Below are 11768 nucleotides of genomic sequence, written 5' to 3' on the forward strand. Positions count from 1 at the left end.
CTACCGTGGGTTAGAACTTCCGGGATCTAACTGTTGGTAATCCAACAACACGGCAAGAAGGGATTTGAAATGGTAACATGAACAACGCAAGCCTACCCTGAGACACACTCTGGTCAATTCATCCATTAACCCGGTACAACTCCGGAAAATGGAGCTGATCGTCGACCCCGTCGATAACTGCCAAGTTTTTCAGTGGTTGTGGTTAAGCCAGAGCACGGGAACAGAAGGTGCCAAGTTTTTCAATAGTTAAGTCAGAGCACGGGAACAGAAGAGGGGTTGCGTGAAAGATAACAGCGTTGCATGAAAATAAATGTGTGATGACGAATACACGAGAAGCTTTGTGCCACATTTCAATGTCCTTTAACAATTCGTGGATTGATAATCATAAACTAAACCGAAATATCTAGAAAAACGACGAATACAATAACGGTACATCTGACGAATCACCATTCCTTCCTCCAACTATCAACAATTTTCTTGACTATACCACTACCCACAATATCATATCCATTTTTAATAGCCACAGATTTTTCGCCGGTTTTTTCTGTTTGAAATACGAGTCCCTGTCGTCCGGGTCTATCATTATCATACTTCTCCGTGAAAAAATCCAGAAGTTTTATCGTTGGGTTCTTATCCGGATCTTGCTCGCCTTCCCTTAGTAGCTTAACCCATTCTCTCTGGCCGACAACACTGAACTCCAACCCTGCAGCCTTTAATGCAGGTAGCAGGTCATTGGTCCAGGAGAATGTGTGGGAGTTTTGCACGTGGTAGACGATGTCTTCTGGATCCGAGTCTTGCGTGGACTCGTTTGAAGAGGACTCCTGCAAACCAGCAAGTTCCAGAACCGCTTGAGCAACAATATCTACGGGTAACCAAGAAGGTGTCTATGCGCTGTTAGTACTGATATCAAGGTATGTGAAAAATGGAAAGTTTCACCTCTTGTAGAGCCGGTAAAGCACCGAGCGTCGTTGCACTTCTTATCATCAGAGAGATAGCCTCTGTGCTATTCCATATTCCCTCAGCTGTATCTCCAACTATCTGGCCTACTCTCAATACCTTTGCTTGCATTCCAGTCTGTTTGGCAGCTTGTCCTATTAAAGTTTCTGTAACCAACTTTGATCGGGCATATCCCATATTTTGGGCATGATTCAAATTTGTGATGTATGTTTCTTCGATTGTAGCCGGCAAAGGTGTGCCCGCAGCCGCTGATATTGAAGAGCAAAAGAACAACTTAGCCGGGGAGGCAGTGCGAACAGTAAGGCACAAATTTAGCAGGTTCACAGTTCCTCTAATATGATGAGATTCGAAACTTTGGACACCCAGATTGAAATTTACAGCCCACGCACAATGGATGACCGTTGTTAAATTATCCCGCAATGTCTGAATTACGGAAGACTCGAGACCAAGATTTGGGCCACTAAGATCTGAAGGAAGACAATGCACTTTCGAGAATGTCGAGAGTGACAACTTCTTGCTTGAAAGACTCTTTCGAACTCTTTCCTCTGCTTGTTCGTTGTCGCTAGCTCGAACAAGACAGTAGACCGCTTTGACCGATTCTTTCTGGATCAGTTGAGAGAGAACATGCGCGCCAAGTGAGCCGGTAGCACCAGTCAAAATCTTTCGCATTGGTTAGCAAACAACAGATATATAACTGAACGAGAAAACTCACAATTGTCTCTCCATCTACGATTCTGGAGCCAGGAATATGTTGGTCGAAGTGGGAGTATTTTTTGATCAGTTCCTCCATGACCTTGATCTCGTCCTTCTGCTCCGACGCCTTGCCCCCTCGAAGAGCATCCAAATGTTCGGCTAATGCTTGAACATTCGGATATTCAAAGACTACATTTTGACTTGGTACCCCTGAAGCTAGATCAATTTCTCGCAGTATGGTGCCACGTGCTGCGATTGCTTGTAAGCTATCAACTCCTGCCTCGAAAAAATCGGTGTCTTTCTCGAGATTCTGAATCCCAATTCGTTCTTTGAAAACAGCAAGCAAAAACTCTTCTAATTCTTCTCGATTCAACTGGAGGGCACCGCTCGAAACATCTAGTGGCTTCTCGAAGCTTTGATACATAGAATCTATCAAATCTTCGAATTTCTTGTAGAAAGCAGGTCGAATCATGGTTCCTTTGTCCGTGCAGGGATAGTCAACACCGACATCCAAAATATGTACCATCTCTTTAGAAATCTGGCTGAACCCTTCGACTCTCGAATTTGCCGCAACTACCACTGGCCAGAGCGTTTCCAGTAGGGTTTCTTTGCTTAAACCAGTCGCTTTCTCACTTGGAACAATGATCAGGCCAGGAAATGCTCGACCAACACCAAACACACAGGCCTCTTTTATGAGTTCGTGCTCTCTGACCTGATGTTCGTATGTAATTGGAAGAACTTTTTCTCCGTTCACTAGTGTAACACGATCATCTAGTCGCCCAAGATATTTCCAAGCATTTGGAATCGAAGGATGAGGGGTGAATAAATCACTTGTTTTGAAAGAATTAGGTGGGTCTTGAGAATTTGAGGTGACCTTTGACGGTAAACCATCCAACACCACACATTCGAATGTATTGGCTGCTCGTGGTACCATTTGAATGTACGGAACACATGATGGTAAAGGTCGAACATAGTTCCATGCTTTATCTTCTTGTGGGCGGAAAGACGTCATGAGCTGGCCTATTTCAGTACTACATACTCAGTCAGATTTTTGCTTGATATTGATATTGCCTTTGACGACATCATGAACAAAAACTTACGCGCCATAATGACCAACCAAGTAAACACCAGCTTGTGTTAGACGATCTCCAAGATCATCGGGACAGCTACTGCCCCCAAATAAGACTAACTTGCATTTTCGCAAAGCTTCGATTCCACTTTCAGATTCCGCGAGTAGCTTCAGTGCATAAGGCACACCATGGAAACTTTCCGGGTTTACTGCATTCATTCCTTCAATTAAATTATTTCCCGTCAACGGCAAATTGGCATTGAACATGGAGATTTCTTTCCCCGAGTAAATCGCTCTGAAAAAAGATGAAAGTCCATGGTTGTGATACAAAGGCAATGTCAAAAATGCCCGATAGCCGAAGCTACTTGAGTAGTTGGAAAGACACGCTGCGTGCGTTTGAAAAATGGGTTTTGGAAGTCCTGTTGAACCGGATGAATGGATAATAAAAGAATTGCGCGTTGAATCTGCAACAGTTCCCAATGATCGAGAAAATCGGGGAGTTAATGGAGCTTTGATGTCGTATTGGGATTGCTTCAACAAGGGATATTGAGACACTTCAAGCTCAGCTTGGATTGATTTGACGACTTCGTAGTGATTTTCTGAAGCGACAATACGTTTACATTTTGTCTTCTTGAGAAGAGAAATGTATGCTTCCAGTGCTAACCTATTAGAAAGCAACAAGACTGCAAATCCCACACGCGTCAAGGCGAAGATAGTAGCGACATAATCCAGATTTGACGGCGCTAAAAGGGCAACAACTTCTGCTTCAGCATCCTTATTTGACTGTATAATCATTAGCATGATTTCAATGTTTTGACGACCATGCTTACATTTGGAATGAGTCCGATAGATGAGTATGTATTTGCACCGTGGTCAGCAAATCGATCCAGATCCCTCGCTGTGTAGTGAACATAATCTGATCGTCCTCTCAAGCTACCGGGATATGCAAGTAGAGGAACATCTGGAATTGTCTGACTTCGATTATAGATTAAGTCGTCGACAGTATACAGAGGACGGTTTGGCATAAAATCTGCTGTCTGAGACGAATTCTCCGAAAGCTCATGCGGTGCTGCAAATGTTCTAGTCTCGATTATTGCCGACATGGTTGTGAATTGTAGAGAGATAATGGGTATGAAAGGCAAATTGATTGTTGGTTTAATGAGGCTTGCTGACCAAATGTATCACATTCAATGCGCTATATATGACTGGCGGAAACATTTCTTCTTGGATTGTATTGACCTGCACAAGCATCCGTGCCCCCCTTGTATATCCGAGATCCGGAACTAGGAAAATGGTGAATTACGGATTTGGAGTAGCAACCGACCCAAGAGGCGTGGTAATGAGCTAATATCCGGAGTTGTTGGCCATTTCCATTTCCCATTGTCCATTTTGTTCTCCTGTAAAGAGAAAATCGAAGCCACCCACTCCACCTGTCACCTGTATAACATGAGTATATTTTCCATTGAAACTCCTTACAATGACGTACCAAAGAATCAAATTCACCCCAGCTGGTGAGAGGATCCATAGTTACAGAGGGACTTGACTCGACATAATCGCCATCAGCACCGTCGATTGACCGAGCAGTGGTAACACCATTGTTCACGAAACCGGAGACCGCGCTGGATAAAGCAACGCGGTCTTCCCGATTTGGGTGGTGGGAGCTACCTGATGTCTGGATGGCCTGAGATCCGTAAGTCTTCCGCTGCTCCTGACGGTCTGTGATAGCCTCAAGTCTCAGTTCCTCAAGAACTACGCTATATCTTTGCGCCAAAGATTCATTTTTGGCCCTAGACGAAATCTGTAAATGACAGCGAGCAGCAGCTTCGAAATACCTGACATATTCTTCTCGAGGGAGATATCGGTGTTGAATTGTGTACACATAGAGCACCACCACTGCACAGAATGCAAAGTAGTGAGTGAACTAACCAATTCAGCAATTTTCCCGTAGAACCATATGAAGAAAACTTACCCAAAATGCCTGATACATTTGTCCAGTCTCCATTAAATGATGAACAATGTTAGTAATTTCCATTGCAGCCTGTAAACAACTTGTGACATTTTTGCTTATATCATTGCCGGCCGAGGGATGTGAATTCCTTTTGTAAAGACTGGCAAAATCTCGCAACAAGAAGGGTCGGTGAATCAAGATCAGTGCATGCCAATATGAGAGGTTTAAAACATTTCGTTGGCGTTGAAACAGGGGTATCAATAGAGATGTATCTACGCCCTTAGCATCTAGAAAACCGCTAAATTTTGTACGCCACTCATCGAGATCTTTGCAATACTTGTCTGCTAGAGAAAGACGAACAGTGGATGGCGGCGGGCGGATGGAGTAGAGATCTCGAAGAATGTGGCTGATTATCTGAGCTAACCTAAGGAGAAATTAATATCGTAGCATGTGATCGATATCTGGAAACTTACATCCCATGAGCGATGGGTGCCATCATGATTGACTGGGCCTTTGACTTGTCAACATGGATATGTCTTGAAGTCAAATCCGAGTCGTTGACACAGCTCGGAAGTTCCTAGGATTGGGTCTTAGATTCATACCGATGATCCAGTATAAAGATAACTCACTTGGTCTATGTCATCCTCGTGGAAAGTCCGAGGCCTTCCCAAGGCTGCACTTAAGTAATTATCGAGGGTGTATGCACACCAAAAGACTCGTTTTCTGCATTCTAGCTCAATCATATCCATGTTGATTTGAGACTCCACGCGCCTCCTGCGATGAATACCAAGAGCAAGGATCAAATGAGCTGTGGTTCCAAACAAGCTCCAACAATGATTGACCCTCGATTGTGACAATAGATAGAAGCATTGACAGAGGCGAGCTTGGACACTAGTTAAAAGCACTCCTCCCGTTTCTGATGTCAGTTGACGATCCGCAGCGTGGAAATATCTGGAGCTACAACATTGTTAGCCTAAGCTACATAAAAGTATTATACATTAATTCAAGGTATGGAATAGCCCAGATCAGCAGACTAGATGTGCAAACTTTCAATGCTTGAATGCCACTTAACATTCAAGAAGTTCGATCTTCCAATGTGAATGGAGTAAAGAACCGAGAAACATTCATTATGAAACCACGGTTCAGATCACTGGAGGGCCCACAATAATTACCTCGTATCAATATCATTCGATCTATCAGTGCCAGGCATGTAATCTTTCGCTTGAGCAAAAACCATAAATAGGAGAGCAGTCCGACCTTTCGCACCACCTTTCCGTTGAAAAGCTCCCAAGTTATCGTAAAACTCATGCACCCAGGCCTCGATAGTTGGGCGATGCAAAAAGCGATGTGTCGGCACGGCAAAGTCGAAATACCTTGCAACAAGGCTCTCGGCATCTGATTTTGGAGGAAGAACAAAAAAAGAAGGGTCATATTCGGGCAGGGGAGCATCCCCAAATGTGAATATTGATGAATTCTGAGATAGAGTAATTTCTCGGTGCAATTTTTTCTGCACTCGTAGAAGAAACGAGGCACCGGAAGAAGGGCCCACGTAGTGTCCTTGGAGATCTGTTTGGGGAGGTTCTGGTGAGTTTCGAGAGGATTGCATTCTGGAATTCGCGTCAAAGTTTTCAACAATGGTAGGCTGAAGCCGGGTCAGCGTTGATGCAGCTGCAGCTACATCTTGTGGTATAGTGGTAAACTCCGCAGCCAATGGGCTATGAAATCCATTGTGATAATTTTGGTAGGGTCCTCTTTTGGGTACTTCAATCACGTGTTCATGTTCAACGTTGGTAGGATTTTGGGCATTGTCAGGAACATCTCCAGACTGGCCGACATGTTCTTTCTCTGTCGCGATAGGAGGTACCTTCCCACGTCGGTAAGCTGCAGTGAACTCACAGATCAATCCCGCAGAGGTACAGAGATTGCAAGGTTGATTTCCGCTGCACCTTGTCTTTTTTCTACAAGGCATTTATCAGATGGTTTTCCGCCGAATCAAGCTGTTCTCTTACCTTTTGCAACGATCACACGCTCGACTTACGCGTATTCTTTCACTCTCGTCTCTTTTCCGTCTTTTGGCTGTGGGTACCGGCTGAGACTCTGCGCTCTCATCCCTTTGATGAGTGTTTTCAATAGTTGGCGGAGAATTCACCAAAATGTGTGGTTGTCGAGCCTCCGCCATTACGATCCGCGCAGTATAGGTCGCTCAGATCCGAAAGAAAAAAGAATACTTCCGATGACATGCACAGAAAAATAGTTCATGTATGATGCAACTCTTGGTGGTTCGGATATGTGGAGGATGTGGAGGATGTGTGGAGGATGAGTAGTGCGGGGAAGTTACGCACCCTGCCAACTTTGAGCCGGCTAATACAACGAATGAGGCAGGGGTCTTCGGGTCTCCCACTTATTGACCCCAGACTCCACAGCTGCATATCCGAAAACAATATCCGGAACTATCCCCATGATTCATTGGACTATGTATACGCAAACCATGCTGACTCGGTTGAATACTACTCCGTGGATATTCGCTTTTGCGCTTGTTTTTGCTCTAATAGAGACTAGAGTAGCTCTCGTGATCTTACGCTTTCACGGAACGTATCCATTTCATGTCCCGCAGAACGATGAAGCAATTTAGTTTTAATCGGTTTGACAAATTGAAATTGTTATTTTGTCTTTTTGGCAATATGACGAAATTCTACCCTAAATACATACATGGTTCTACCATTCTCGAATCTCACCACCTGGACCAATGAATCCGGGGCTTACCCAAGGCACTGCTCCTTGCGAAAGTTCGCGTATTTGCTTCTCATCAATCTCTATGCCAAGTCCTGGTCCCGTCATCAAATTGATATAACCCTCGGTTACCTTCCATACCTCCGGATTAGTTGTATAGCTCGTAAGATCTTGCCCACCAACGTTGTAGTGAATACCCAAGCTCATTTCCTGAATAACGTGGTTTGGAGAAGCCGCGGCGATTTGAATATTTGCTGCTAGTGCAATGGGCCCTAGAGGGCAATGTGGTGCAAGAGCAACATCATATGCCTCAGCCATAGCAGCAATCCGTCTCATCTCACTGATGCCACCACAATGACTAATATCTGGCTGCAAAATGTCTATAGCACCAGCCTCGAGAAATGGTCGAATGTCCCATCGACTATGAAGGCGCTCACCTAGTGCGATTGGCGTGCTTGTTTGTTGCGACAAGTTCTTGATGCCATTGATGTGTTCTGAAAGTAGCGGTTCTTCCAAGAACATCGGTCGATGTGGCTCCAAAGCCTTTGCTAGCTGCTTTGCCATTGGTTTGTGGACTCTACCATGAAAATCAACTCCTACGTCCATGCCGAGTTCCTTAACAGCTTTGACTCGTTCTATACAACTATCCAACGCAGATGGCGAATCAAACCATCCGAGATCCTCTGTACCATTCATTTTGACTGCTGTGAACCCTTGGTCTTTTCTCGCTTGACTGTTCTAATTAGCCACAGTCGGAAAGAGTTCAAGACAAACTTACGCTTGGCTGGCAATATCAGAAGGTCTATCCCCACCAATCCACGCGTATACCTTTATCTTGTCCCTGACCTTCCCACCGAGCAACTGATAGATGGGAACATTTAATCTTCTGGCTGGCAGTAAAATCAGTGCAAGTACTTGACGCGAATAGATGAGGTATACCTTTTAGATCCCATAAAGCAATATCAATTCCAGATAATGCGCTCATAAGGACTGGACCTCCACGGTAAAACCCACTTCTCCAAGACATTTGCCATATATGTTCAATATCACTACAATAGTCAGTACCTGAAATTGCCACCGATAATCTACCATTGAATATGTCCATACTCAGCTTCCATGCCAGTGTACCTGGCTATATAAGCATCCAAACAGCCTTCAACAGCTTGTGTATGACCCTCAAGGGAGGCTTCGCCCCAGCCTACGTTGCCAACATCGTCGGTGATTTTGACAAAGAGCCAGCGAGGTGGTACACGAAAGTATTCAATGGATGATATCTTCGGCATGATGAATTTCGTGATGATTGTCTAACTGTGAATGAGCAGTCAAGAACTATATGCGAACTTAAATGGAAGCTATCATTGCCGGAGTCCGGATATATGGTGGGGTAGAAACGTAATAGAGCTGATGATGCCCGGGTAAATGTCGCATCCACAAATTTGGGATCCGGTCATGATCAGGGAATTTTATTTCAATGAATTGGCCAATAATGAGCTTCTATTTTGCTATTCGAGAGGAACTAGTATTCTATTCATGCGGCACGCAACTTTCTCTGGGCTTCTTTCCAATCTTCGACACTCTTCCTCAAACTCTCCGGGCTAACCTCACCGAAGATATCCACTCCGAGCCGTGCAGGGAAGTTGTAACGATGATTCCGGTCCAGAGAGCATATTTTCTGAAATGCATCTTCTGGCAGTTCAAAGTCTGAAAACAATTAGCTTAAACCCCTTAAAGTCTGATTTTCTGGGGATAACAAACCTTGGAAGTTGTCCTTTATACGCTCCGGTGTAACGGATTTTGGGAGAACTATGGTACCTCTCTGAACAGCCCAGCTAATAAGAAGTTGAGCAGGCTGTTTTCCAAGACTTTTCGCCACAGAAAGCACGGTAGGATCATCTACGCCCTTGGGCAGGTTGTAGATATTGTTGCCAAGTGGACTATAAGCCGCTACTGCAATATTTTGAGATTTGTGCCACTCCAACAGTTCTGGTTGTTGCAAATAAGGGTGTGCCTCGATTTGGTTGACAGCTGGTGGAATGGTTGCAGTTTTTAACAGAGTCTCGACTTTTTCTCTGGTGAAATTGCTAACTCCAATACTCCTGATCTTTCCCTTCTTCACGAGACCTTCCATTGCTGCCCATGTGTCTTTGATTGGGACATCGATTACAATGATTTCCTCGGTTTTGGGATCAACGGGAAAGCTCTCTTCAGACTTTGGGAATGCAACCGGCCAGTGGATGAGATAAAGGTCAAGATAATCCGTCTGGAGATCTCGTAATGTTCTATCGAGCGCTTCCTCCACATCTTCGGGCTTGTGGTCTGTATTCCACAATTTACCAGTGATCTATACATCTAAATCAGCACCTGATAAGCGAAGCGTTAAGATGTAAGTGCTCACAAAAATGTCTTTCCTGTCTATCCCTGATGCTTTGATACCTTCTCCGACTTCCGTTTCATTTCCGTAGACTGCCGCTGCATCAATATGGCGATATCCTGATTTCAACGCAAATGCGACAGCTTCCTTGACTTCGTTTGGTTTTGACTGCCATGTTCCCAAGCCAACAGCCGGAATACTATATCCTGAGTTCAACTTAAAGGAGCGATTAAGGGCCATGGTGGAATGAAACTGGTAGACTGTTTATGTGTCTGCTTAGGTGGGTGACATGGTGGCAGACATTCGAGAATTTAAGGACAAAATTAGAGCTACTGTGGGTACAACAATAACGCCTCGATGATGTCTTTTTCATTTATCCGTAGCTGGCAGACCGGGTATGCTTTATGCTTTTCCGTTTGCATTGGTGGTGCAGAGGGGATATACGCAGTTCCGTGATCGCAAGTAGTCAAATGATCCGAATGATGAAATGAATGCATGGTGATATTGTTTGATGTCAAAATCTAATAAGAATAAGAAGTATCTCTCATCTGTTTCCATTTCATTTGTTATTAATGAGTATATCGAAGTGAAGTTTTGGAGTACGAATCCTCAAGACAAGCAATTAACAAAGATGACTAAGCAACCTCAAGTTCCTCCCGAGGGAGTTTTTGTTCCTGTTCCAACCTTCTTCAAGCCCTCAACAATACCACTCTCCACAACTCAAGCAGCAGTAGATGTTCCGGCTCAAGTTGAACACAGCATTCATCTTGCCAAAAATGGAATTCGTGGGCTTGTACTTCTTGGTAGCACAGGAGAAGCTATCCATCTTTCACGCACTGAACGATCCGAATTGATATCTGGTGTTCGAAAGGGGCTTACTTCCGCAGGCTTCTCGGACTACCCAATTATGGCAGGTGTGTTGACGAACTCTCTGAACGAGGCATTGGAATGGTTGGCAGATGCGAAAGAAGCCGGTGCACAATGGGGGCTTGTTCTTGCGCCTGGATATTTTGGACCTGCTGCGAACCAAGAGAACATTCAAGAATGGTACAAGATCGTGGCAGATGCTAGTCCTATTCCGATTTTAATGTAATGTATATCTCACTCTTGTAGAATCATCCGAAGCTAATTCGCTATCTCTCCAGCTATCATTATCCTGGAGTTACAAACAATATCACAATAAGTCTCGATACATACACGAAGCTCGCTGCACATCCCAACATTGTGGGATGTAAGATGTCCCACGGGAATGTTTCACACCATTTGCAAGTATCGTTGACGCCGGATATTGATCACGAAAACTTTCGTGTATTCAGTGGCTTTGGTCAACAACTTGGCCCTATTGTGCATTTTGGTGCGGCAGGTGTGATTGATGGCCTCGCCGCAATTTATCCTCGGACCGTTGCACGTTTGTTCGAACTTGCTAAAAAGCGCCCCGTTGAACCTGCAGAATTACAGGAGCTGCTATCGCTTCAATTTTCCGTCAGCCGTGCAGAAGAGTTCGTTGTGAAATGGGGAATAATAGGGATCAAAGAAGGAGTTTATCGAACATTAGGTATAGGAAATTTGGAAGGTGGAAGATTACCTCTAAGGGGTAAACTACCTGAAGGGGAGTGGCAGACTTGGGACTTTGCCACCAATCCCATGAAAGCCCTCGAAAGTTCATGATTCTCTAACCTTTTGAATGGCTTGAAGGGTTGTTTATGAATCTTTCGGACAAGTTGAAATCTAAAAAGATAGTTTTCTAAAAATGCAATCTAAGTTGTTTTGAAAAGAAAAGAAGTTTTCTCCTACACTGTCATAGAACCTCCCTATTTCCATTTTGTTTCCTCAACGTCAATATTGGAATGCAGGAGTTTATTCCTTGACGTATCTTTGCCAATAACGGAATTCCCTTACTTCGCAAAAATTTCACCACAATATGGCCTAGATTGTGTCTCATGCATTGCATGGCTATTTTTAACTCCTAGCTCTTGCCTAATTCCAGATGAATACTGTTG

At 44.2% G+C, this 11768-nt stretch overlaps 4 protein-coding genes across 4 annotated transcripts; 1 reads left to right on the forward strand and 3 right to left on the reverse strand.

Moving 5' to 3' along the window:
• Positions 1–443: 443 nt before the first annotated feature.
• Positions 444–5416, reverse strand: SS1G_10066 (hypothetical protein; the record flags this gene model as incomplete). The annotated part of the gene is made up of 9 exons (XM_001588469.1): positions 444–884; positions 1048–1617; positions 1670–2681; positions 2751–3502; positions 3550–3690; positions 4206–4640; positions 4689–5091; positions 5141–5244; positions 5297–5416. 9 exons carry the CDS (start codon positions 5414–5416, stop codon positions 444–446), a joined length of 3978 nt encoding a protein of 1325 aa, XP_001588519.1.
• A 1966-nt stretch (positions 5417–7382) lies between these two features.
• On the reverse strand, positions 7383–8680 carry SS1G_10067 (hypothetical protein; the record flags this gene model as incomplete). The annotated part of the gene is made up of 4 exons (XM_001588470.1): positions 7383–8130; positions 8176–8287; positions 8337–8446; positions 8487–8680. 4 exons carry the CDS (start codon positions 8678–8680, stop codon positions 7383–7385), a joined length of 1164 nt encoding a protein of 387 aa, XP_001588520.1.
• A 428-nt stretch (positions 8681–9108) lies between these two features.
• Positions 9109–10008, reverse strand: SS1G_10068 (hypothetical protein; the record flags this gene model as incomplete). The annotated part of the gene is made up of 2 exons (XM_001588471.1): positions 9109–9738; positions 9793–10008. The coding sequence occupies 2 exons, from the start codon at positions 10006–10008 to the stop codon at positions 9109–9111; spliced, it is 846 nt and encodes a 281-aa protein (XP_001588521.1).
• Positions 10009–10675: 667 nt separating this feature from the next.
• On the forward strand, positions 10676–11436 carry SS1G_10069 (hypothetical protein; the record flags this gene model as incomplete). The annotated part of the gene is made up of 2 exons (XM_001588472.1): positions 10676–10857; positions 10914–11436. The coding sequence occupies 2 exons, from the start codon at positions 10676–10678 to the stop codon at positions 11434–11436; spliced, it is 705 nt and encodes a 234-aa protein (XP_001588522.1).
• Positions 11437–11768: the final 332 nt, after the last annotated feature.

This window comes from Sclerotinia sclerotiorum, genomic scaffold (genome assembly GCF_000146945.2).
Source record: "Sclerotinia sclerotiorum 1980 UF-70 scaffold_15 genomic scaffold, whole genome shotgun sequence".
Classification (NCBI taxonomy): domain Eukaryota; kingdom Fungi; phylum Ascomycota; class Leotiomycetes; order Helotiales; family Sclerotiniaceae; genus Sclerotinia; species Sclerotinia sclerotiorum.